We start from the raw sequence: 27,975 nt of genomic DNA, 5'->3' as shown, positions 1-27,975 counted from the left end.
GTTTACTCACCAAATTAAAATCAACAATCTTTCAAGCTATCGCACATACCACTCTCAAGCAAAACATATTTTTAGTAGACAATCTTAAATTCAAGGATTTTTCATGCATGATCACTTTTCTCCTCATCTGTATTCTGTACCATGAAACAAACTGATTAAGTCCATACAAAATATTTGCATATTCATACAGACTAAGTCTATCTGTCTGTTTGTTCTTTGGCATTGTATGTTAGGATTATGCCTTAGTTGCCCTACCTTCAAATGAAACAACCGAACCATCAATTCCCAGTTGAAATGTAAAAATTATTCAACTGATTTGTTCAGGTAAGCATTGTAATTTTATATGATAATTTACAAATTAAAATCTTTTTAAGGTGCATTAACCTTTAGCGTTGTGTGAGGATTATATTTTACGAAGTAAGTGTATGTCTGCCACTTGTTTAACCAGATGGTATTGATGATTCAGAATTGTTCCGTGTTCCAATTTCAAAGCATAAACTTATGTTAAGCGTTTAGAGTGCAACAAGTTAATAATCTAGTTAATAGATGGTTTGAGCATATTGTGAAAAAGTAAAGTTTTGTGTTGGTCGAATAAAAATAAACTATCTGCAGGTAGTATGAATTTATTTATGTAGATGATGTATTATTTATGATGTTCATAAAATGTCAATATTTAAATTCAAAACAGTATAAGCATCATTTGAAAAAAAGTCACTATCAATTTGATACAAAACATTTTCAGAATTGTCTCTTTACATTTTAGTATTATCTTTTTTACCAATATGATCTGTAGATTTGTCATAATGAGTTAAATATCGTATACAAATTTAATTTAATGACTAATATAATAAAATCAACCCTAAATATTTTAATTTAATCCCAAATACTTTTTGTCATACTGCAGCAAAAACAGCCATTTTTAAATGCATGTGTTGCGAGTCTAAAGTAGCATTTTTACTCTCTAGGGAATAAAAGGTGTTTTTGTCCCCTAGGGAGTAAAAATCAGCTCAGGTGTTGTCAACTCAGTTGTAAATCTCGATTGAAAACAATCACATTTATCGAAAGTATGTACCGATTGTATCTCAGCTTTATTGTAAATAGTTCGACATATCGATTAGTATAATGTAAATTAACACAATCGTAATAAATAAAGCGATTGAATCACTTAAGCTGCTTGTTTCCATTAGCAAATTAAATAGAAAACAAATTAGAAGTAGTTTTGAGAGGTTATCTTTAAATGAAAAACATTTTAGTTTTGAAACATAGAGTTTGTTCAAATAATGGTGTAATATGACCAAAAATATAGTTCATAACATGGGCAAAAAGTGTCTTTTCAACCCACGCTCATTTTCCGACCTCGGCTTGAGCTCGGGTGGAAAAGAGTCACTTTAAGCCCTAGTGATGAAATATACTATTTCAAGCTACATCATCTTAAAAGTTTTAGTAATAATATAACAAGAGATAAAATCTTTTATATCTCAATATGAAGAGTCACAGAAAGCTGATGAATTCATTGTTTAATAAAACCACAGCTAATCAGAACTGCCCATTTCTATGATAACAAAATTAACATAGTGGGAAGCCTATTCATTGAACCCGAAATTCAGCCATTTTGTTTTATTTTTTTATGGCTCTAGCTAGAACATTCTCTCATACAAGTGAGTTAATCCTCTTTTGCGACTCATTGGTTAACAACTTGCAATAAATTATCTTTTAATATTGTAAACTTATCCTGTAAAGTTTCAATCCCTTAGAAATATTTCAGATATTGAGGTGATTCTAAAGTAATCTTCATCAGTAAATATTTTTTTTAAATTTCATGCTAACTTTCTGACAGAAAAAATCCAAATTTTAAAGTATGATAAAAACATAACTTGTGTGAGCCAGTAATAGGTCAATTAATTATTAGTCTGTACATTCCCATGTTATTCTACTTCACCGAACAATTGTTGTTACAAATGTTGTAAAATTCCAAAGTGGGAACAATTTTGGGTTTGACTTTGGTTGATAACATTTTGAAGTGTAGAAACACTATTTTTAGAAACACAGCACCCAAACTTGTTTTTTGAAGTTAAAACAATGTTGCAGTTGAAGGCTTATAATGATCCAGTCTCTTTGTGCGGGTTTTCTCACCCTTGTGTGGATTAGAACAGCTACATGTCTGGACAACGGGCTTGCCCTCACTCCCCCCATGGGCTTCATGTCATGGCAGCGCTACAGATGTATTACCGACTGTAAACTCTACCCTAATGAGTGTATCAGGTAAGCTGAATTAATCTACTGAAACCACTGACGAGTAAGAAATTTATTCATTGCAGCAACTGAAACACTGTTGCTTACATGGTTGCATTACCAAAAATAAGCTGTATTAACTTTGGAGTTTGCATCATGTGTTTTAAACAAAAGTTAACAACAATAAAAAAAAACACTAATTTTTATGTGGTGTTGTTTTCAACAGTTTTTCCGTGTTGACTATATGAATTTTGTTTTCCACAGTAATTTGATACATTAGTTTATAACACTGCTGGTTTTAAGCGACGTTAATACTGGAAGTTCACAACAATTTTTTCTTATTTCATCAAAATTGTAAAAAAAGTGTATTCTTTTCATCAAAATGTTTGAGTTTTTTTAGTGGATATATATATTTGTTTTGGGTCCCCCTGTACCCAAAAAAGTGATTTTCGAAGTGACGTCTGACCGTGTGTGTGTCTGTATGTGTGGATGTGTACAGACCATTTTTGTAAAATTTGGATTTTTAATGGTAATTTTCCCATAAAATCCTCCAAAAAAAAGAAATTTTTAATTTTCTCTAAAATGGCCCAAAAGATTTTGATAAAAATTTAATATGCCCTTTAAATTCGGAACAAAATTGTAGTTAAAATTAAGACAGTTTAAAGGTTAATTAAGGATTTTTGTAAAAAAAACTGGTTTTCATTGAAATTAGTATTTGAATTTGATGGTCCTTCTTAACAACATAGCGCAACCCATTGCTGTAAAAATTACGGTTCAAAAGTTATAGTAACTTATGTAATTTTCCCATAAAAACAGAAAAATTGATATTTTGAAAAAAATAGTTCTGACTGAAATTTGTCTTTTATGGTCCTTATAATTCCAAACAAAATATTGCAACTCCCCATTCCTATAAAAATTACGGTTAAAGTTGATGCAACTTTTGTGATTTTACCTATTAATTATCATAGTTACGCTTATTACTTACCCATGATAAAGGATTTTGACAAGCTAATGGGAGAAAGTATGTGTCAGATTGCTGATACCGTTTATTTTAAAGATTTGTCGACAGCAGGTGTTCTCAAAAAAAGTTGGAACACATCTCCAGTATAAACAGTTTTTAACTTTATAGTAACCTGCAACAAAGTGGGATAGGAATTAGGTATCATCCATGAATTTTTCAATGCTGTAATTTAAACGCCTTGACAATATTACTGCCAGAATTAAGTAATATAAGTTGTCCAAGTATTTATATGTTTGCTTTTTCCAGTGAAAAGCTATTCCGCAACGTCACAGATCTAATGGTATCCGAGGGTTACGCGGATGCAGGATATAAATACGTAATCATTGATGATTGCTGGCTTGCCAACACTCGAGACAAGGACGGAAAACTGCAACCAGATCCGCTGCGGTTTCCTTCGGGTATCAAGGCCTTAGCAGACTACGTAAGTATCCAGTGGATATTCACTTTTAGTTAGGTCTGAGTTTTGGAAATTTAAAGCAGTATTTATTTGTCCTTTAGTAGAAAATGATACCACAGATAACTTAGTTTCAATCTCATTCTCATATGTACAATATGTAGAGGCAAAAAAGTGGGTACCGGTACCGGTATTGAAGTTGATATAGTCCAAACTATTCCTCAGTATGGTAGCTGAAGTTCAGTTGGTTCAGTAGTTTTTACATGATTGAAAGTGAGACCCAGACAGACACCATTTGATTCGTACATGATAGTACTGTATATGATAATCAGATACACAATCATTAGAAATGTCTTTATTTAAGTTTAACCTTAATAATAAAACAATTTGTGATTTCTCATTGAAGGTGCACTCTAGGGGCTTACTGTTTGGTATTTATGAAGACATCGGGACCAATACATGCGCTGGATATCCTGGCAGCGCTGATCATTTTGAACTCGACGCCCAAACATTCGCTGATTGGGGAGTTGACTACGTCAAACTGGACGGATGCTACACAAAGAACATGGTTTTGGAAAAAGTATATCCCGAGTTCGGCCAAGCCTTGAAGAAGACCGGACGACCAATGGTGTACTCTTGTAGTTGGCCTGCGTACAAGATAGACAACCCTGATGTAAGTTTTTTTGTACATATTTTATGAAAATATATCTTAAATGAACTTTTTGAATTTGGCTGATCCGGTATTTATAACATTTACAAAATCTCATGTGTACAAATTAGCTTTTGCCAAATATTATGTTTTTATTGTTAGTGTAAATTGTTCAATATTTTCTCCAAAGATAGGATACCAAGCAATGTTCATATTGCTTCATGTCCAGTGCTTTTTTGATGGTACAAAAGCTGTCATTGAAAAACATCAGAATTAATGTTAAAATCATCACCCATCTAGAGTAAACAGCGTTGTCCTTTGGACTAGCCTTGTGTCTTGGTACATAAATGGGTTGTACTCCCGGAGAGTGGGTTGAATTTTGCAGGTACTTCGCTAGTCATCATTTTTTGCCATGGCTCTAGGTTGAGCAGATGCCCTTTTTCTGATACTTGTTCAATATTTCATCAACGGAAGAATTGCTTCGGCAGCTGGGAATAATATTTACAGTTGGTTACCTGAGTGGAACCCACTAATCCGAACGTTGTCAGTTTCATCTTGAGAGAAGTCAGTAGCTTTTTGATAATTTATTCAACGCAGAGCCCTGCTATCCTTATTTATTGAGTTCTAATTTAATGTTTCTGGTTATAGAACCAGCTGATTTTAGTCAGTGAGAAAGTTACCATTCCATATTCATCCTTCACCCATCTTCGCCTTGCAAATACGCAAGTACCCTGTTGTCTTGGTGAATTAATGTGATCGAATCCTGTCTTGTATCTTAGATAAACTGGACCTCCATCGCAGAACACTGCAACCTATGGAGACTGTACGGAGATATAGATGACTCTTGGAGTTCTGTGTGGAGCATCATGAGCTACTTTGCTAAGAGATCCGACCTAGTTCAACACGCTGGGCCTGGACACTGGAATGATCCCGACATGGTATACGTTAATTGTTAGTTCTGTATTATAGTTTCGGCTAATTCCAGTTCTTAAATAAAGAAAATGGAATTATGATATCTGTCAAATGTCTGTGTGTATTGCACTGATTTTAATGAAACTAAGCAGGGGTGCTCGCTCCTACGGGGGAATGACACAGAGTGTGTCATAAAAATATTTTTGGGGGAAGAGCAATTTTGTACAGATTGAGTGATGAACTAAACAATTTTTTGCACTTTGCTGTATCATTTGCAGGCCTACTATACTATTTCATATTTACATCACTATTGTGTGTTTTCAGCTCGTCATTGGCAACTTTGGTCTGACTGTGTGGCAATCAGAGGCCCAGATGGCAGTATGGGCTGTGTTAGCAGCTCCTCTACTGTTGTCTACAGATCTTGCCAAAGTCCAACCAGAGTTCAAACAAATCTTACAGAACCAACGAGTAATTGCCATCAACCAAGATCCTCTTGGCATACAAGGAAAGAAGACAATTTCTGTGAGCATGAATGTTAAAAATTAGTGTTTATTATTTTTGTTTATCCATTATTGTTTTAAATTTTTAGTGTGTAGGCTACTAGGTCCTAACAGGATATTTACAGAACTTAAAACGATTTTGAATGAATGGGCGATTCTCTAAATTGCAATTTATGAATAAAACATTCATTGACTTTTCACAATTGTACCATGAAAACTTAATTTATTAGTGAACCGTTTTTGTAGGTTTTGAACTTCTTCATTTTTATTTTTATTCATGGTGTACCTATAATGGTTAATTTGGATTTGGAATCACATTAAAAATCCAGAATCAAAGAAAATGTTGAAGTACTGGAATCATAATAAACTAGGAATCTGCCAACAATCAATAATCAATTTTGGGAATTTCTACATTATGAGTGCAAAAAATATGTAGAACTAATTACAGTAATTGATAAATTCAATCAAACTTTGGAAGTTTGAAAGTAACTTTAGAAGCGTAAATAAATATACACATTTCAAATTCAGACAATATGACCACTTATGTTAACATTTAATTTTCATTTGTAATAATAATACTTTAAAAATTTTTGTTTAGAGCGATGATATTCACGTATGGGTCAGACCGATATCTCCGAAACTTGATGAGCATTACTCCTATGCCATTGCCTTTGTAAGCAGCCGCACAGATGGATGGCCGTACCCCTTCAAAACAAATCTCAGTGATCTCGGCCTACACAACCCATCTGGATACATTGTTCAGGTGAGCCTAATTCAGTCCATCTGATCTTGTCTCTTAGTGTTTTGTAAAAAATGATTTCTTTGTGATAGCATCAATATTCAATGGTTTCATGTTTCATACATGTATATATTTTATTGCAGTAGGTTCTATATTTTTCAACTTAAACCATCCATGTTGTGGTTAAATAAGTAAAAATGTTGGAAAGTTATAAAAATTGTTAATATGTTACAACTTAATTAGCTCTTAAGTACTAAGTCTTCTGGGTACGACCTCGTTGGAATACAAGAAGAAACGCTAGTTGCTAACGTTTCGGCTTTATTGCAGAGAGCCATAATATTCAGAGCGGGTGACAGGCACTTACTATATAATTTAATTTAATAATTTCATTAATAAATTGAAAGGCTCTATGTGTGTCTCAATTATGTGTGTGTCCCATTGGAGCCACTAATTTTACCCATTTCCAATTCATCATAAAAAAAATTTTCAAAAGCCGTACAGGAAAATAAAATGTATTTAACTATTTGACAGAAAACAATACATTGGACTATAACCCTTTCTTAAGTTAATGCACTGCAGTTATGCTGTTACCTCATACATACTACTGGCCGAAACTTGTTTTTAGGAGATTGTGAAACCTCAATGTAACACTTAAAACATGTATAATTTGTTTCAGGATCTATTCAGGACAAGTTACCAGGAAGAACTGTTAAAACCAGAGTCAAAAATCAGTATTCGAATTGTCCCAACTGGTAAGTGTGAATGATTGAATAAGCCTTGTAAAATCATAACAGATAGGTTAGTTTTTTTATTCAAACAATATGTTTACCAAATTTCCTTAAATTTATTACATACTAGCTGGCCCGAGAGACGTCGTCCTGTCCTAATGTCGTTTTATGTCAAATGCTCGTTCATTTTCAAGATGAGCTCGTTCGCATGGCTCAATCACGTCCTGGTTGAAGTTTGTTCGCTACGCTCACTCACCTTTAGGCTGGAGCTCATTCGTTGCGCTCACTTGCCTTCAGGTTAGCTCGTTGGCTACGCTTACTTGCCTCTTTAATTCCATTTAAATATGAGTACTCATAAGGTTAACATGGGAAACTCCAGAGCCACTGGGGTGGAGCCCTTTTGACGTATCTGCACCAAACTTCACAAAACCATCCTTGAATAATGCTTAATAATGCCTAAAGGTTTCATTACAATCTGTCGAGCGGTTTCGGAGTCCATAAAGGACAAACAAACATACATTGGATTTTATATAGATTAATCAATACAAAATCAAAACAGTAGCTAATCATAGTTATAGTATCAAAATGAAAACTGGTGATTTCCTCTTTGGATCACCTTATTGAAGAACATCTATCTTTTAACACCACATTCCTCTCTGTTACAGGAGTGGTGTTCCTCGAGTTCAGAGCAATTTCAGGAGAAGAGGCTAAGGCCAAAGCAGCCGAGCAAACAAAGAAAACCGGAGGGGCAAGCTCGACGACACACAGCTTAGAAATGCTTTTCATCACAGTGTTATTGCTTGTTCTACAGTTTACATTTTGAAGTAGTTTGTGCAGAGAAAAGTATTTAATGATACCAAAGAGGTTTTAACTCTGTTAAAGAGCTTACCATGCATACAAATTGTGACATTTAGGGTGGTGTGTGGGAGGGAGGAGGGAAAGATTCCCAACAGCATTGAGAGTCTCACCAATTAACCAAGAGAAATCCATTGCTATGCTGGTAATAATAAAATTATCCAACCGTAATTAATTGTTGAGGTGACTGTACAAAACAACAGCAACAATGGTGAGGGGAGGGTTTCTTGTTCACATGGGCCTCCCACCCCACTCACCACTCTAATTGACACAATCCGTACCATAAACTTGGCAGGACTTTTTAAATTACCAGTACAGTAAAATATACATTTTTTGTAACCAACTGCTACCTGAAGTACCAGAAGTTTGACTCCTGAATTTCAACGTTTTCACTTAACAATAAATTTGTATAGTCATAGGAAGCTATAGAATTATTTTACTATAATGCTTTTATCATTTAACCAACTCTAATGGCAATTAGATTTCAACAACTGTACCTGGTATTTAAAATTTTTTGCCTTTATTAGGTCATAACAATGGTGCAAATTTTATCAACCACTCTTATTCCATTGTTTTTTTTTTTTTTTATAAACAAATATGTAAAAAATCTGTTAAAATATTTTGTCTCATACCAGTAAGTATCTCTTTGAAGGTTTTTTCTGTATGTGTTTGTGTGTTTTAATTTAGAATGTGTGACATTTTTACAGTTCAAAATATATTTGATTTCTGAATAGAACATTGTATTTCTTCACATTATATTGCCATTTAATACTTAACTAGCGTACATGTTGCTCGAATTCGAGCAATTGCAATGTATTACAGGAGTTATTTCAAAACGAATAACAGTCATATTTAGGCTACAATGAGTTTAAAAGAGTCAACTCAAAGATTACCGGTGTGTAACTCAGACCATGTTTATCTTCGTTATTGATAAACCTAAAGCATTCCGGCCGGTTTTCTCCTTCTCTAAATGCCTCGCTGTACAGGCAACACAGGTCATTGATAGAGGGCCAACCGGCCAATTGTGGACGAAAAGTCGTTTTGGGGTAGTGTTAGGGCGCATTTGTAACCTAATAGTTGAGATTGTCCAGAGTCAGGTGCTGACTGTGATGAGTTAAGCCTAATACGCGCCACTGTCTATGTTTTGTTTTCGTCACGTCGGAGGCATTTAAAAGAAAAAACAACAAATAAACAAATTATAGGTACACAAAACAACGATAAATGCATAAATTTAAGTTAGAATCATGCTAACACAATCCGTCATAGCGACACAAAACAACCATAAATACACAAATTTAAGATAAAACCATACTAACACGATCCGTCTTGGGGGTTATGTTTACACAAACTCAAATAGTAAACAAATTTACTCAATGCGTTTCATTGAATTGAAAAATAAATAACAGCAATTAAATTATACAGCTGATCAAAATGTAAACAATTATGTTCTTCATAAGGATAACATGGGAACTTTCAAAGCCACTGGGGCAGAACCCAAGGGACTTTTTCAAAAATGTAAGGCCAGTTTGCAAATCTACGCGACACGCTCTTTCCAATGAGACGTCAATGGATAAAATCGGTTAAGAAATGGCGGAGGAGTTCAACCGACAAAGTTTCATGTAGCGTATTAATTATATAGATCTGACAATTGTAAATAATACTTATGCGTGTTTACCCCTCTGGTCCTTTACTTAATCTGACAATTGTAAACATGGCTATGCGTGTTTACTCCTACGGTCCTTTACTTAGAGGCGGTTCACGAGTACGGGGTTTCGTGGCCCGCAGTTATCGTTGATCTCGACCAATTTCAACCGACGGTCAAAACATGGGTTCACGACATAGAGCGTTAGCCTCGATCAAGCTTAGCCGAGACCAACGCTGGCCGTCGATCAAGAGCAGGGATTAACTGGGAATTTTCGTTGGGAGGTTGGCAACAGCCACCTGCCGCGCCGCTGCTCGCGGTCTACGAGCCCCAAAACAAGAGGATGACATTGCGTCATAATGATTGGTTATAATTAAAAAAAATATTTTGTTGTAATACAACGTTTTGTATATTTAACTATACAATTTATCTTTTACCTCAGCAAATTGAAGCAATTTATTGTAAATCCCGATATGACAAATATTAAGACATTATTAGATGAAAAGGTCTTTCTTTAACAAATCTTAAATCAGAAACATAATAATATAAACATATAATTTAAAACATACGAAATAAAATTTGGATACTTAAATAAAATGACCTATGTTTTATATAAATTTTATGGCGGAACAAAAATTGAACTAATTTTATACAATAAAAAATCTTAGACAAACCTAAAAGTGTTTGATGGAACCATTTTTATTTTGCTATTATTCAGCTGAAATAAAAGGATTCAAAATTGCTAAAATAAATATAAAGAATTTACAAAATAAGATTCGATTGCAATTTAAATTTATATGAATATGTTAAGCTATTAGTTATATTTTTACTTAGTAATAATTAATCAAAATGCCTCAACAGTTACTTTTTACGATGTTTTGCATGTTTTCTGCTATCAGTAGTAAAAAAATTTAAAAAATAAATATCATGTTGAGGGTAATGAAATTGTTCGGAATTTAATGCCGAATCCGAATATAACATTATTTTTGCTAACAAAAAAACAATAAACGAGCAAATGAGATAATCCCGACATGATGTCACCTTAACCCTGCCCCCTAGCAGGGTTAAGTTGAAGACCAAAACCATTGTTATTTACGCTCGAGATTATCCAGTTTGCGCTAGACTATGACTCGTGAACCCGGCATTTGGCCCGGGGTTTTCTCTAATTGAACCCGTGAAGCCGACTTTTTGCGCTCGGGTTTATCCCTGTCATAATTGGGTGATGTTTTCTGTCTGCGCTCGAGCGCGGGTAACCTCGTACTCGTGAAGACGATTTCCAAGCCGCGGCGCAAAAAACCGGCTATAACTGGATTTTGCGCTCGAACTAAGGATAACCCGTGACTCGTGAACCGAATCTTAATCTGACAATTGTAAATAACGCTATGCGTGTTTACCCCTCTGGTCCCTTACTTAGTCTGACAATTGTAAATAACGCTATGCGTGTTTACCCCTCTGGTCCTTTACTTAATCTGACAATTGTAACGCTATGCGTGTTTACCCCTCTGGTCTTTTACTTAATCTGACAATTGTAAATAACGATATGTGTGTTTACCCCTCTGGTTCTTCCAACTAATTATCATTACCCTTTCTTATTATATTACCTTTTCTCTTACATTAATTTTACTTAGAAATACATGGGCTCGAAGTACCAATGGATGAATTCTGCAAGGGGAAATATTAGTAAAGAAAGTAAAGTTAGTGTATCCAATGTGTTAGTTAAAAAATACAGAAAGTCAGTGTTGAGTTATCAAGTGCATTTTTTACAAAAATTAATCACGGAAAGAATGGGAAAAAATTCCACAAATAAAATCAATAAAAATAATATATTTTACATAGATCTGTTAACGGGTATTGATCGGTACAGTACTAGCTATTTAGACAGGAATTGAGCATAAGCTTGATACAATATTAAGTTACGGTTGATGAGGGGAGTTTAGCCGACTAGTCCGGCCCGCTGACGACACTTGTGCATGAGTGCTCGGAGCATGAACTGCTTGCGAGACAACGTGCGCACTTGCTTCAGGAACACGTCTAGGTCGATGACCCCACGTCTCAATGCCTCTCCCATGTAGTAGATTGCGTCTTCTGTGGCTGCTTCCTCAGCGAATGCATTCAGAATCCTACAAATAAAGGAGGTTATGATGTAAAATACGACAGAATAAGAGTTTAGCTAAAGAGAACTTAGAAGAAGGGATACTGTTGGGACAAACTGAGGAAGACCTATAATCTGGAAAAAATACCCCCGCCGCAGCAAACCTGCAGACTAAGTGAATTTCCATTTGCCTTATTTGATTTTCACTTAAATCTATTTAGTTAACATTAGGCTTAACAAGTACATAGGTTTGCTGCTACAGAATGGGTAGCTAAATGTGATTTTTAGAAAAATATTAATCTAGTTTAGTATCAAATAAATAAGTTTGAAAATGTATCCATAAACAAGCAAATTACAACAGTTACTGCTTAAGAAATTACTACTCCATGCAACTTTTTGAATTTTCTACGCAACCAATAACAGTACAAAAACACTTCAACATACTAAATAATTAGCTTTTTAAGTTCTTCAAAATATTTTAGAGAAAAGTTAGAACATTTCCTGTTCTGAGGGTAAAAAATGGAAAAAAAAGTATATAATAATTTGAACGGAATAGTGTTTTTGGCCTCTCTGGAGACACCATTCTCTAGAGAGACATTCTTATTCTTATCAAAATGAAAAAGTAAATCGGTCCCGGGCCTAGGTCTTACTGTGCCACCTTTGGTAATAGCTACTTCATTATAGAGAAATTCGCTAAGCTAAAACTACTCAAAACCTCCTCAGCATAAAATTCAACTCAATCAAACCCGGCACATATACAACAATTATTCAGATTTCTCTCCCATAACTGCTTTTGACTGCATGTGGATGACTATAAGGGATTTATTTACCATGGTAGTGGCTGACTAATGTAATAGAGACTTACTGCTTGTACAGGGGAGCCGTGGTTGTGACAGCCTCGTCCACATCTATTGGCTCCTCGTCACTCAGTCGACTCAAGGCTTTATCCAGCTCCACCTCCTTCTCCTTCAACAACGAGATGTTGCGCTCCAGCTCATTCTACAACAAACAACCTGACGTATCAAAGAAATGTTATACCCATGCTTGATACAACAATAATCAGACAAAATTAACCATACATCGCGCTGCAACTTGCCCTGCTAAAAGGAACTTTTGCTGGTATCATGTAGCTGACAACTGCGTAATTACAGTGCTCGTGCTCACCTAACAAAACAAAAGGCCCTTGGTTGGATCCAGGGAAGCGTCTGTAGCTTTTGATTTAGTTTAATATGGACAAATCAAGTTGAAAGACACATGAAAGTGACATGTGTCACTTAGTTTTAACATATTTAAGATTCATTCCAGTATGTTTTTTTTTGTGATGGAATCATCAATGTTATTCTTGCTAACTCATCTTCATGTGGCTAACTTTGTGAAACATTGATATCGCTAACTTTATAAAACGTTGACATTGCTAACAGGTCACCTTTTCATTGTCAAGCCGCTCGATGATCTTGTCCAGACGCTGTTTGCCTTGTGCAAGCTCCGCACTGCTCTGCTGTAGAATGTCCAGCTCTGCACGAGATTGTGCGTACTGCTCGTCCAGTCTGCGCCGCAGCTTCTCCTCTACTGCAGACAGTAGAGAGATGCGGATGTGTTCCTCGTTGATCGTTCCAGTGCCTCCAGCGCTCTGAGTCATTAAAAGGGTCATTAAAACTTACTAGAAAATTACATCTCGTAAAATTTAAAGACTGTCCTCTAAAAAGAGAAATTAAAAAAAAAAATGATCTTAGAACACTACATTTGAAACACCTTACGGAATTTAGCTATCCCATTCAGCTATAATACTCTCTGACATTCAATTTGAACTATATTATAATAATTAGGGTTAGGTAGGTTAGGCCTTGGACTTCACATATCAGATGACTCTTAATGCTAGGACTTCTTGTAGCAATATTCAAGACCCAACTTTTTGTAAAAATTAAAATAGGCGTATTATAAATTACACAGAGCACCAGCCAAAGATGGGGAAATTTTTACCTTACTAAAAGATATGTGTGCTGTCAACAAATGATTCTTTTTACCTCTTAAAAAATCTATCAAAATTTTTATTTTACCATGCAGAATATAATTTACAAAATGACAAAAATAAGTAAAAATTTTCTATAAATAAATATTTTTTGGCGTTTCTCTAAACACGTAATTTTTGTGGAAAAATTGCCAGCATTCATAGCAGGGTACCACATGTATGCCTGGCAAACCTAAAATCAAATTGCTTTACCCTTCCCGCGGCACCCAAAGGGTTGTTATATAACATGTAACAATATACTCACAGTGGGAGGAGTCGGGGTAGGTTGTGGGGGGTAAGCTGGGCGAGGGTAGCTTCCAGGCGCAGGTGGGTACATGCTGGTTGGTGGGTACACTGGATACGGTGGGTATGGAGTGTTCTGCGCAGGTTGGTATCCCTGAGTCAGCGGATACGGAGGGTAAGGAGGGTTGCCGCCACTCGCTCCTGGCATAGGCATGTACGCTGAAACGAACAAACACATCAAACTCTAACTTTTAACATGGTCCCAATTGGTTGTAAGTAGTAATTTTACATGCCTATATAAACCTGACGACGATGTAGCTAAAGTGACATTTAAAACATGATGAGTTGTCCCATTGTATTAGACAACACACTCTTCCAATAGAATGTTGAGAATTTCATTAAAACAAATGTAAATTGAGCTACCTAGAATCAAACCCCGTCACATCCAATTGCAAACTTTTTTGGCAAAAAGGTAAAAACTGTAGCTGACTGGCCTACCACTAACAGCACAAATACATACACATTTTTCACACAAAAAATCCTAAATTTCAATGTATTTAAGTCACAAATTATGACATGTCAACCATATCAAACATTCTCATGAAGAAAAATAGTTATTTGAAAATTTCAAATAACTATTTTTCTTATTGAAATTAAGATTTGGCAAGTTTAAGTTTGGAAATCTGTGTGTGCATAACTTCAATTTGAAACCTCAATCATAAAAATTGGTCAGGTAGATGAGCCAAACTTACTAGGAAAAGAAAAACCAATTTTTTTAATATATAAGATTTTGCGGCTACAAGTTTTTCTACAGGATGCTGTAGAATGGCAATGCCAGTTACAAATCTGGCACTTTTTGAAGACTGCTAATAACTTCCTTTCTCGCTAATCTGGCTTGTTTGGGACTCTGAGGGAATTGTACAAACTTTGATTGTTGAGCTCCATCTAAAATAATTGTTTTAGCTGGAATAGTGATGAAGTATCAAAACCAAAAGGCCATTTTTTTCAAATTGCATTCACTATATCTAATATTATTACTTATTAGTTGCTACCAGTACTCACGTTGTGTAGGGTATGGGGTGGCGGCCGGAGTGTCGGTTTTAGGTTTTGCGTAGACCGGTGGCTGCTCGCCAAACGTACAGATCATCACTTGTATCAACCCAAGCAGATCCGACTGGTTCTGTATACAAGAACAGTTCATGTTTTAGGTTTAACAGTGATAATTAAACAGAGTACAGCACTGTGCTAGCAGATTATAAAATACTACTTACACTGGCTGCAAATCGGCTAATAGATTTTCATGGTTACAAAACAGTTTCAGTTTCCACTTACCGACTGTGTTGTTGGCAAGAAGCCTGTGGAACTTCTTAAATATCTAGTTATTAGAAACTAAAACAATTTGCAATATTAATTTTTCAGCAGTTAAAAAGCGTAAATTTAGGCTACATTCAGCATGAAGACAAAGCCTGGCTTTCTGATCCAAGTTAGAGAACATTGCTTTCACTGATCTTCGTGCTTGTTAAATTCCTATCTAAAACAGAATTTTTGTTTAGACGTTCAAAAAACTTGCTATGCAACAGTTTGTGTTTTTAAAGGCTTTACAAGCAATTTTCAAGCATCCAAGTAAAGTAAAATGAAGTATTTTTCATACTACTACAAAACACATTGTTGTCAGCTGACAAAAGGAAAAAACATTGGTTTGTTGACACTTAAAATCACAGTTCATAGTCAAATGAATTTACTTAATAGCAAAATGTGTGACTTCATAGCCTCCTCTAATACAAGGCCGCGGCATTGGTACGTAGCAACGTCGCCACATCATGCCTATTGCCATGGTAATAACAGAAATAACAAAAGTGTAAACATAAACATTTCATACACTGTCCATTAAAAATTCGTGCACCAGCTGTTTGGGTTTGATGAGACAGCGGTGCTGCCACTTTTGTCTCGCCACGGCCTTGTATTATAGGAGGCTATGGTGACTCTCTAACTTAACATATCATTCTCAAACTTTCAACAAAAAACTCTACTCCGATCATCATAAAAATATTTAACAGTTTAGACAATTTATTTCTACCCTTGGAATGTAATAATTTAGAAAAAGTTTTCCAGCGAGATCTTGGACACTACTGAAACATTGGGGACTTTTCTGGCAGCTGTAAACATCCCTCAGTCCAAATTGAATAGGCCTACTATGAATTAATGATGTTTTGTCAAAAGCTACTCACTGGAGTCCAATCGTGGAGGTAAGGCAGGTAAATCTTGCCGTTGTGGTCCACAAACATGGACACCTTGATCTGCATGTCTGGTGTCGGCTTGACAAAACACACAGGCGCGTGGTTCGGATGTGTATCCATCAACCAGATACATACAGGGATGTTGTATGTATTGCCTGCAAAGTACAACACAAACGGTACTGACTGGTCTTGCACGTTTACTTTCTAAAATTGCCTAAAATATTTTAGATTTTTTAAAAGTAATTACAGTATATTCTGTTCTTGTTTGCACCGGTGCCAAATTAAAGGTACAGGATTAGGATGTTACAAAATAATTAAATTCCATGTTGATGGCCCCTGGATTACTCTATATGACTATAATATTAGGTACAATACTTCGTAAAGTAATCCAAATGTTGATTGAGGTTAACAACCTACATGTTTTGCCGTAAATGCGGCATCCTCAGGGTTACAAAAACAAAGACATCAATGTCACACGCACACAATAAATACACAAATACGAACATTTAATTGACATTGATAGGCCTATCACACGCACACGACACGGACAGTCCCGGCGCAGGTAGTAGTCTACAAATTAGCAGGTTTACTACAAATTAAACCATGTAGTTACACAACATTGTCATTGGTTTTGATTTTATTTTATATTTTTAAATTACATTTTCAATAGGCCTACATTACGAACATAATATTTTCAACTTTATTGAATTTGTATTTCAATTTGTTTATAAAAATGATATTTTCTTAGCGGTGATATATAAATCCAGGATTATTAATCTTGATTAAGAAATGATTTTTATAAAAAAAATAAACCTTAGCTTAGCTTTGAAACCTAACATTAACTTAGCTTACAGTTACAGTTTATAATAACAATATTAATGAGAGGACAGAATGTTTACAAGAAAATATGACCAATTACTGCCAAAATGATTCTTTTTTAGTCTGTTGGAAAAATAAAGTGAATTGTAAAAAAAAAATTAAGCTTCAAATTGTAGCAATGTAAATAGAACATGCAGTGAAAGAAGTCAGCAGCTGCAGTAAGCTGACACCAATACTTTACACATGCACGAATAAAGAATTACTCAAAAATGAATATTTACCGAGGAAAATTTCTTTTATAAACCAATACTTACTGTTGTACCATACCTTGCTTGGGAATGATAAGTTGGATGAATTGCTAAAGTAAAATCATCAAATTTGAACCTGATTACTTCTTAAATAAATCCAGAATCATGCTAAATATAAATTTAGCTTTTAAATATTAAATTCGGCATTTTTTGGAAATGGTATTGTTTTAAAACAAAAACAAGATTATTCAAACAACTTTACATTGAAAAAATAAACAAAATGAAGTAGATCCAACAATATTGCCTAAAAATGTCTTTTTTACTCTAGATCAGCAGAGGAACAAGATAGTTTTGAGACTTCGGAAAAATTCAGCCAAAATAAACTCATTTTTATGCTTTGTAATTCATTTTCTTTTTGATAATTTTTACACATGGAAAGAAGTGCAACTGGGCTATAGATATAGATCAACTACAGAATGCTTAAAGTTGTACTGTAGTCCAAACAGCAAAATAATTTTAATTGGAATTATTGAATGACTTAATTATTTTCTTTTGTAATCAATTTGAAACTGAGCATGAAACAATTGATCAAAAGATTATTATAACTTATCTATTAATTGGTTCTGACAAAGGTAGATGTTATTAAAAATTTTCCCATTAAACTCTTATTTAGCAACAGTATAGGTAGAATTATTTCCTATGATATGTTATTACAGCAGAACCCTTCATATCCGGCCTCGGTATATCTGACCACTTCTCGAAGCCAATGTGGAGATATATTTCCGACGACTTACAGACATAAGGTTGCTCACACTAGTATCCAAGACTGGAGTACTCTCATGGTTTATCTATTTATTTACCTTTTACTGTTCACTTTTTTGTTCACAACTTAGATCAGCTAGTATACCTAGCCTCAAACAGCTGATTTTCAGTGCAGTTAGTAGAGTACAGTAAGTAAAGTCGTTGTTTTGTTTTGTCAAGTGTTGTGTATTATGTTGCAGCGCCTTATCTGTACAGAATTGTTCAATGTAAAAATGAGTGTGTAAAAACATAAACATAAGGTGGTGACAGAGGAACAGAAAGTTACACAATCGAACTAATGAATTAATTTGGCATAAATTCATAACATTTTATGTTCATTACTTTACCACTATTTCCTATGAATTATTTTTCTATTGGTTTTAAAAAGCTTGCATATTTTCCTAAAAAAACAATCCCAACAGAGACTTGTACACTGCTTTTGACTAGATTTTTCAATTACATGTGAATTAGGTGAAAATCATCATTTTATAAAATGTTGGTTGAATCAGTCCAAATCGTTATCACGCTAGGAGTTTGGACCCGAGGCGGCCGGCTATGAGGGGTTCTACTGTATTATAATTTTTTCTGATAATTAATTCATAACACTCTTAACTGACGAACATTACCTACGATAGTGACAGGGATGGTTCCATTCAAGCAGACAAGTTGTTTGGATCTTCCATTGGCCATCACTGGCGACACACAACAAGTTACACACATTTACTAGGCACTGGGCAACACCACGAGAATAGACATAAGAAAACAATTCACTTGAACAAACTCAAAGATCATGTAGCTTAACCAAGAATAAGAACTGTGAACCAAAATTCCCTTATTATAGCAGACCTTTTTACATCTGATATGATTAACCTTCTTACGTCCGAGTCAATTAACCTTGTTTAGAACTTTGATTTACTTGTTTTTCCGATATGACACCCTTGCCCAAACTCAAGGTATTTAAGATGTTTTGTGACATACTAAATTGTCCATTACATCTTTGACTCGTCTTTGGAAAAAAAGAACAACTCTGGTTTTAGCGTCTATCAAGTCATAATCTTGACTATGGATAATCTTCATTATTATGGTTTGATAGAAGCCACTCATGATGTTGGTCATAGACATATTTTTTTTTTTTTTTTTTTAAGGAAGAGGAGGTAAAAATGCTTTTACGCACACAGGTAGCCAGCCTGTAGTGTGAGACTCCTGAGCTTGTCAGACTACTCACTAAAAAAACCCCCTCTACTCTGTTGGACACAGACCTGGGATTGTTTGTCACATTACTTCAGGTCAGGTCAACGTGTGACCTAAGCCCTCAGGGCTCGCGCCGTTTCTGGCATTCAATTTCTTTATGACCTAGACTGCATCTCGGTCAAGCTCTAGCTTCTTTGTGCGGAGAATATCCTGGACGAAATGTGACATACAGGTCCAATTGTCCTCACCCTCCGTCATCATCGGAATGACCGTGTCCACCAACAACTGCCCTACATGTTGTTCAGCCTCCAGGCAGGAACCTTCCCAACGCTGGCAGCGGAAGAAGGTGTGCTCCGCGTCGTCGGGAGTGCCTGGGCAGTAGATGCAATCGGATGACACGGCTTTGCCCATCCTGAACAGGTACGACCGAAAAAACCCGTGACCTGTCAGAAACTGGGTAAGGTAATAGTCCACCTCACCATACCGTCGGTCAACCCATGGTTGGACTTGCTGAATCAGTCTCCTGGTCCAGCGTCCCCGCGACTCCTGTTCCCAGCTCTCCTGTCAGAGCTGGTAGGTGCGGTTGCGCTCCTCCATTTTTGAATGGTCCTCTCCACGCCGCTGATAAATCGCTTTCCTCTCCGCCGCCAAAAGTTTGACGAGGATTACTCCAGCAACCACCAAGATGGCAGGTTCAGACACTGTTCGGTAGGCGGATGCTACCCTGAGTGCTGCCTGAAGCTGCACTCTGGCAAGCCGCATCCTATACACCTCCTTATTGAGCGCGTCTGCCCACACCTCCGCACCATGCAGGAGCACAGACTGAACTGTAGACATCAACAGCCTTCTGCGACTGGAACGAGGACCTCTGACATCGGCCATTAGCCGGCTAAGAGAAGAGATCACCTTAGCGGCCTTGTCCGCCATTCGGAATATCTGGTCCCGCCAGCTAAGCTTAGAGTCTACCATGACACCAAGATACTTGGCGGCACGAACGGACTGGACTTTGACGTCCCCCACCCTCAACGGCACAATGGTGTCAATCTGCTTTTTGGTCAGAATCAGTTTTGTTCAGCGCGAGTGAGAGACCGTGATCTGCCATCCATGCGTTTATAGTTCGCATGACTCGGTTTAATTTTAGCTGGGCCAGCTCAACACTACGAGCAGCTATTAAAGCTGCAATGTCATCTGCGTACCCAACTCATAGACATAGACATATAACGAGTCCACGCTGGTTAAGTAACAAAATTGGTTAAGTACATCAAACAGGTCTATTGATCAATCACAATGAACTGCAGAGGAATTTAATTTAATGATTTGTGATTTGACATGTGAAGTCATAAATAACAACACAAACAGTGAGATAGGTCACACTGTCAAAAATTTCAAAGAATTACAAAACTCAATGCATAAAAGATTGTGTTGTTTTTCATGAGCAAGGCATACATTCGTGCGCTTACATAAGAAATGCCTTTGACTAAGTCATTGCTCAGCTACTTCAAATATACCCTACAAAAATAAATATACCTCAAATATAACTTCTATTCTGTTTTACATTAGCAAGACACGATGAAAAAGTATTGTCACTAATAATAAACATATAGAAGTATTCGTAGCACATCTACACGCACATCCCTTCTTTATAATAGCAAATCATTTGACACTCCCTTAGGGTAGGCTGATGGATAATCTAGGAATAATTGTCACACTCGAAACGTCACAGAGGAAATTACAGTCAACAACAGCACAATTAAACGAGATGAGGTCAAACACTTTTTCTATAAAATGTTCCTCAGATGAAAAAAGGTCTACTAAAAAGTTAACTATCATGGTAAAAGTGAATTAGGCTGTTTTAACTTTGTTTAAGTACCACAAATTCAATTTAACATTGCTTTCACAGTCTATTCTCGGGATTTCCCGATGAGCTTATCATTATTGTACCTAACTGAAAATCGCTAAATCATGCGTACTGGTACTTACTTCACAGCTCAGGCTTGTATCACAGGCTAAGTTACAATCTAAGCATTTCACATTCTGCTATTATTTGTACAAAGCTTCAACCAGCAACAGAGTCAATACAAGAACATTTTCACAATCTAACAAGTTATTCCAAAATATCTGTTCATTAAAACAAAACAATAACTATTTGGTAAAACTGCATTTGTTGCAAGGCTAAAAAGTTCTTTGTATCTCTAGGGCAAATAAAAGGGTCACATTAATTGAAGTACTTTTGTTTATATAAATTGAAAATAGTATTTTTCCACAGTAGAGAAACAAGGTAAACAATTTTACAAGGCTAATGACCAAAATATATTTGCATTATTGAAATGTGCTGAATGAACAGATATGATGGTGAGTAAGAAGAGAAACAAGCTGAACTAGGTGAGTCGATACGTAGAGCCATGCTGGGGCACTCACCCTTATACTGTACGGGGATTGTACCCTGCAGAGAAACCAGTTTTGGCTGCATTCCATTATGCAAGACTGCAGGACATAGGCAGAAATTCAACTAACCTCTTAATTATTTGTGCGGCATTAACAAATAACCTATTATTAATGAGATCATGGAGTTAAAAACCAGTAACAAAGAGTTAAAAATTTTTGATAGTTCTGTTCGAAATCACCAAGAAGTTTAAACATCGGTCAACTCTTTATAACTTTACTAAACTGTTAAATAGTTCATATAGCTTGAGCTTGTAATAATATCCCAGAGTTTTTACTTTAGGCTGTAGGCTAAAGAATAATACCAAAAAAACCTTGGACAAATAAAAGAAGCAATAGCAAACATTTAATGTATTTGAACTGAGGAAATCACAAACTTGCTGATTGAAAACATTTGACTCGATATGAATCACAAGTAATTAAATACTTTAGTGTAAATGTACCTCTTTTATTATTATTGGCCTGTATTTGCATATGCTATAAAAGCATTATAAAATGCCCAGCAACTTCAAAACAATATATTCATCATAATGGTAATATTAGGCCTACTAACAGCGCAACTAAAGACATGTTGTAGTTAGTCTACAAACTACTTTTCAATACTTAGGCCCTAAGTACAAAAATGACTAATCCGACAAAATTTTCCTTAAAAAAAATAGTTATCATAGAACAAATTGTAATCATGAGTATTCAGATGTTAATGAACCATTTGTATTGATATCTAAAACACAGTTTTCTCACAGGTTGTAGATGTATAGAATGTTTATAGACGGAAATGTTTTCTAATAACTCATTCAGAGTTTCCCCTCGTAGGCTTGCTAGGTTTGATAATTTCAGGCTCGATCACTCAGAGAGAGATTACGAGATACTAGTTGTAGTTGGCAAGTCAACATTCCATGCTTGTTGGTGAGTATGACGTACAACTTCCGCTATTATCTGATTGCTCTGACATCATCAAGACTCACAAGTGCATTTGGACAGTTTACGATCTAGTTCGCTCAAAAGCCGTCAGACTGGTGTCATAGCCTCCTCTAATACAAGGCCGCAGCGAGACTAAAGTGGCAACGCCGCGGACCGGGCATACTGTTGCACTAATTTATAATGGAGCGCATGCACAATGTTTATGTTTACAAGTTTGTTACGTTATTAATTTATTATTATTACCATGGCAATAGGCATGATGTTGCGACGTTGCCACAGACCAACGTCGAGGTCTTGTATTAGAGGAGGTTATGGTGGCAAGTACACTAGGCTAGTTTATGAGATGTGTGATAAAAGCAGGCTACAGTACGTTAGTAGCTACAAGACAGTTTACACTCTCTTGTAAACTCGCCCTATAATATACTATTGGTAGCCTTTTTCAAGCATAAAATTCTTTATATCCATCCAGCTGGTATAGAGAATTTCCCTGTATACATTCGAAATTGAATCTCTGATTATACTGTACATTTTTTCATGTAAAGTACAATTTGAAAACAAAACGATACACATTCCAGGTTTGGCATTCACTTCAATTTGTTAAATTATCTTAACATAATGATTCAGTAATTTTGGGTTATGTCTTTTTTTAAGTATGTTATTTATAATGACTTTGAATAAAAAAAAAGTAATAGGAGGCCAATATTTTATTTTTTTCCGCCCTAAGATTATGAACATTAGATAACTTAATCTTTTCAGATAGCCTATCAGCCACAGCATAGTGTACTTGGGACAGCTCATATATGATAAAAACAATCACTAAACAAAATGGAGGTTTTCTAATACTTGCCATAAGATTCAACCTTAATCGCCAGACCCCTGTAGAAGCTAACAGTTCGAGTAATATCTTGGAATGTCCTTTCTTGGTTCAAGTACTGTTGAACAAAAACAATTACTAAAACATGTAGCAATCTTTATATTTCTAAATTGGTGTCTATTTAAAATACGAACATCTATTTTGAGGATACAGTACACTCTTGATAGTTCGAGAATGGCTGGCCAAGCAAATAAATTTGAATTTTCTAGAGGTTCAATTTATAGGGAGAAAAATAAACTAAACTAAACTAATTACAAAGAGTTCATTTTTTAATAGCCTACTGTGTACTAGGCCTACAAAGTGTCTAAAAATGCATGGTAAAACTTTGAAATATTAAGAGATTCTCTACACCCTGAGCTTTTATTTTGAATTAGGTTATCGAAATTTTTATTTATTGAATGTTTTACCTACCAAAGAGTAGACTGTATGCCTACAAGTAATCCGACTAAATCCAAGCTCAGATTATATCTTGGATTACTTATTAATTAATATCAAATGGATTTTTATGTCACAGACTTTGTTTTAAACTCGAATACAAAATTAAGAAAGTTATTAATTTAGATTATTATTTTAAAAAGAAAATTTAAAATTACTCACAGACTTAGTAATTTTCTTGTACCAGTCATATTCTTTCTTGCCATGACATTTGCTTGAGATTTTTTTTAAAGAGCTCATTTTAAATAAAGCGAGACAATTTTCAAATTTTACAAATTTATAGTAGGTATTGAATAGGTACCTTGAGTCACAGATATAGTACACATGTTACACTAAACACTACAGTTGGACAATGTCACAAAAAGGAATCAGTGGAGTGTAATGATAAGTTATCTGAGTTTTACATAGGCTATCAACTACAACTTCAAGGAGCTGAGCATTTGGTGCTATTGTACGCAAGTTTAACTTAGAGGTTAGGTGTTTCAAGCCAACATTTTGTATAAACTTATGAGCTTTTTGATTTTTTAAGTTGTTCTACTTGAAGAAGTTGTTGGCATCGTAGAAGTTATATTCATGAAAACCTTTGCTAATAAATAATTACAGTGTTTAGACGAGGTCTTGGTAGTCTGCCTTGTTTTATTTTTCAACAATATATCTTGGCCTACTAAAGATGTTATGAAACCACTGAAAATTTGGAAAGTTTTGGTTTTGAGATTCATTTGGTGAGTTTAAAGATGTGTTTACACCGGATTTAGGAACACGTGTTTATAACTAATAATTGATGAAACAGTTTTTAGTGTTTATAACAGAAATTTTGTTTCTCACCAGAAGTCGGTAAAGGTCAAAGAGTGTTCCAAACATGAGGAAACATTTGTTTTGGAACACTTCTTCGCTACCGGATTGATTTGTTTCCAACAAAATTAAAAAGAAGTGCACAATCTGTTGTAGACTTTTGCATTAGAAACAAGTGTTACCAACAAAAAGTTCCAAACATTTAGTTCCAAACTCCGGTGCAAATGCGGCTTAAAAAATTGAAAAGTCAAAAGTGATTAATACACAAATAGCTAGTTAATAATTGCTATTTTCAGAAAAAAAAAGAACTAGTATACCACAACAATTAGCTACCTAAGTTATTTATACTTATTTTGTGAACTAATTTGTCTTTTGCAAGCCCACTTATTTTAAGCAAAATCCTGTTCGCTTTATCATTTAGCCTCTAGACAAATATTTTATATAATATGAAATTTACCGGAGTTGAGCGAAGCCATTTCCTCAACTTCTCTTCTTCTGACGGTAACATTTTTTTTCAAATTTGTAATACCTGTAACAAGAATAACAATATTTATGATTTTTTATATTTTAGTTCACCACCTAAGTTTGATACCAAGATTATTGTTTAAAAGCTGCACTGAGTGAACAATGTGTTAAAAACCGCATTGAACATGAAACCAAAATAATAAGAGTTCCTATAAATTTAATAAATTTACTAAATTAATTATACTTAATTTCAATTTGTTATCAAATAGGGTAATCATTCTACTTTTCTAAAAAAATTAATTTTTTGAGTTTTAAAATACAGCTAGCTTAGAATATTGAAAACATTTGTAACAACTCCAGTAATCTTTATAACGGGATGGTTCTTCGAACTAATATTGATATTTGATCAAATACAGTAATATAAAATTGAATTAGGTACTCTTTGGAACTAAAACCGCAAATAACTAGATACTGTACATATAGTACCTATTAACTTTTAGTATTAACATGTAGGCCCTAGCCTAATTTCTTATTTTTCTCTGTTAATTAACTTAATTAATTCAAACAAGTTAGACCTCTGTTACTGTATTAGGCCGGGCCACACTTGTAATCTTTAATCAGAGAGATTGGTTTTTCCATTTTCACGTGCGATGCACGTGGAATAGTTTGACCGTGGATACACTCGTCTTACTACATACCCTAAGTTATGTTTGCCTGGCTAACCGGCGAGACTGATAAGAGTATGCCACACTAGCAATAAAAATATCCGCGTCTGTGATCGGCACTCCGTCCGTACAGTTCCGAAGAAAAACTACACAATAAGTAAAATTTTATTATCGGATTAAATTCAGGCAATAAATCTTCTTCATCAATGAAATCGGTAATTAGTTGAACATTTATCTTTTCGACAGAGCTGGCAGGACTGAAATTAGCCCAATCAAATTAGAAGCATCATTCAAATTAGAAGGATTCTCCTTCTTAGGCAATGCATGGACGTTAGGCATACTTTGTTTCCACATTCTAGGGAAAATTCCTGTAGCTTAAGGTGTATTTATTAAAAGTGTTATAAAACCTTTAGCCCCATCGGCTAAAGGACTAATGGTTTTGATCATTAAAATAAGTTATCTATTCCACAGCTCTGGAAGTTATCTTGGTTGCACTTTAGTTTACCTCCTACATTTACTTTATAAAGGGTGTCCCAATAAGAACGCCGGATTTGAAATGTTAACAAACCATATATTTTCATGCTAAATTTACAATATGAAACATGAATCTTAAAGCATAGTATCTCCGATTAGTAATTGAGTATTATGTCTTGTAAGTGCCAACCTGCTGAATACTGACAGGCCCAACATCTCTTGACAAAGTTTTCCACCACTTTTTCACACACGTCCTGTTGAATTCCATTAATGGTACGAATCATTTCCTCCTTCAAGTCTTGGATTGGTTGAGGATTATTTGCGAAAACAAGCGACTTTAAATATCCCCAGAATAAAACTAAGCCAATTTATTCGAACTTAGAAATCAATCTTCGGACAGATGGCTCATTTGGTGCATTGTCCCGGCCGTAAATAGCGCGCAGCTTCCGTCTTGTAGTGCACTTTATCTATGACCACGCGTTGATATGTCGTGTAGCGATTCATGGCTACAAATGGGACCTAATACTGATAACATCGCTGATAATTTGGGAATTTCTATTGAAATACAGATAAGGATAAGGCGCTCCTCAAATCCGGCGTTCTTACTGGGACACCCCATTAACATTAACTGACATTATTTTTAGGCTTGTGTACCATGCAGTTGCAGTGCCATCCCTGAATGAGCCAACGATCATCTAGGCTACCTAGTCAAATCATAGACCCACGAGAATGAAGTGTATTCATAAAATTGGGCTTGGGGATCAAATTATTTTGTAAATCAATAACTTATGATATTGTTTACAGTAGCCTGTAAATCTATACATTTGAAAAACAGGTATATCCATCCAATAAACATTTGAAGCCGTCAATGTTTCCTCTGAGGAGGCCTGTATTATTACATCACTAATTTACAATAAGGTTTAAGCCTACAAACGCTGATTAATGGTAGACCCCATTGTAGGCCTAATGAGTGAAATTCATAATGTTTTCATACCTTGAGAATGTGTGTGACTCAGGTGTTTATTTTTAAATATAATATACACAAAACAAAAATAGAAAATATCGACTTTTAGTTTATGATGACTTGACAATTGACGATCAAAACTCAAACAAAAATAAGGTTTTTTTGTTATTTATTTAGTTTTAGTAGAATGACAGTAGGTGAGTCAGCTCAGCTGAAAAGCAGGGAAGCCAACAATGAAGCAACATTTTTTAAATTAGATTATTGAGCTAGCCAATGGTTATGAAAAACTATGTAACTTATTAATAATAATGACAACGCTAGCCTATGTGATTTTAATAATAATGTTAGTTGGTACTTCCGATTTAGTTATGTATAAAACATTGTGTTTACTTTCCTGCCTATAACCATAGATAAAACATACTCCCTTAGCTATAACTTTACCACCATCACCGTAGCATTTCTACGCATCTACATACATACAACAACACAGTATGAGTTATGGTAGCGACCCAGTCAGAGAATTTTAGGGTATTTACTCAGGGGAGGCATAGATGAGCTTACGATGACAGCTGTGGGCTTCTCATTAGCTGAGGGAACACCATTACCGTAACAATACGGTTTGCAGACATCGG

General features: G+C 35.2%; 2 protein-coding genes across 6 annotated transcripts; one reads left to right on the top strand and one right to left on the bottom strand.

Moving 5' to 3' along the window:
- Positions 1-113: 113 nt before the first annotated feature.
- LOC128994525 (alpha-N-acetylgalactosaminidase-like) lies at positions 114-8,589 on the top strand. 2 transcript variants are annotated; one of them, XM_054419137.1, is made up of 9 exons: positions 114-324; positions 2,089-2,262; positions 3,500-3,674; positions 4,054-4,320; positions 5,076-5,234; positions 5,533-5,730; positions 6,307-6,471; positions 7,124-7,199; positions 7,841-8,589. In XM_054419137.1, the coding sequence occupies exons 2-9, from the start codon at positions 2,102-2,104 to the stop codon at positions 7,996-7,998; spliced, it is 1,359 nt and encodes a 452-aa protein (XP_054275112.1). In that variant the 5' UTR covers positions 114-324; positions 2,089-2,101; the 3' UTR covers positions 7,999-8,589. The 2 variants fall into 2 exon arrangements, with proteins under 2 accessions (XP_054275112.1, XP_054275111.1); XM_054419136.1 differs by lacking the exon at positions 114-324 and adding an exon at positions 499-612.
- Positions 8,590-11,476: 2,887 nt separating this feature from the next.
- LOC128994408 (tumor susceptibility gene 101 protein-like) lies at positions 11,477-27,494 on the bottom strand. 4 transcript variants are annotated; one of them, XM_054418961.1, is made up of 10 exons: positions 27,374-27,494; positions 25,233-25,304; positions 23,522-23,606; positions 21,730-21,795; positions 16,244-16,407; positions 15,078-15,195; positions 14,038-14,234; positions 13,191-13,394; positions 12,630-12,763; positions 11,477-11,792 (listed from the first exon to the last, which is right to left on the bottom strand). In XM_054418961.1, the coding sequence occupies exons 2-10, from the start codon at positions 25,281-25,283 to the stop codon at positions 11,606-11,608; spliced, it is 1,206 nt and encodes a 401-aa protein (XP_054274936.1). In that variant the 5' UTR covers positions 25,284-25,304; positions 27,374-27,494; the 3' UTR covers positions 11,477-11,605. The 4 variants fall into 4 exon arrangements, with proteins under 4 accessions (XP_054274936.1, XP_054274935.1, XP_054274934.1 ...); XM_054418960.1 differs by lacking the exon at positions 21,730-21,795 and adding an exon at positions 18,747-18,812; XM_054418959.1 differs by lacking the exons at positions 25,233-25,304; positions 27,374-27,494 and adding an exon at positions 24,146-24,298.
- Between the last annotated feature and the right edge of the window lie 481 nt (positions 27,495-27,975).

The sequence above is a fragment of the Macrosteles quadrilineatus genome, unplaced genomic scaffold (assembly GCF_028750875.1).
Source record: "Macrosteles quadrilineatus isolate MER2022 unplaced genomic scaffold, UCM_ALF_1.0 Scaffold_5__1_contigs__length_97177068, whole genome shotgun sequence".
Classification (NCBI taxonomy): domain Eukaryota; kingdom Metazoa; phylum Arthropoda; class Insecta; order Hemiptera; family Cicadellidae; genus Macrosteles; species Macrosteles quadrilineatus.
The sequence above is the reverse complement of the archived record's forward strand: the minus strand, read 5'-3'. Positions and strand labels throughout refer to the sequence as shown.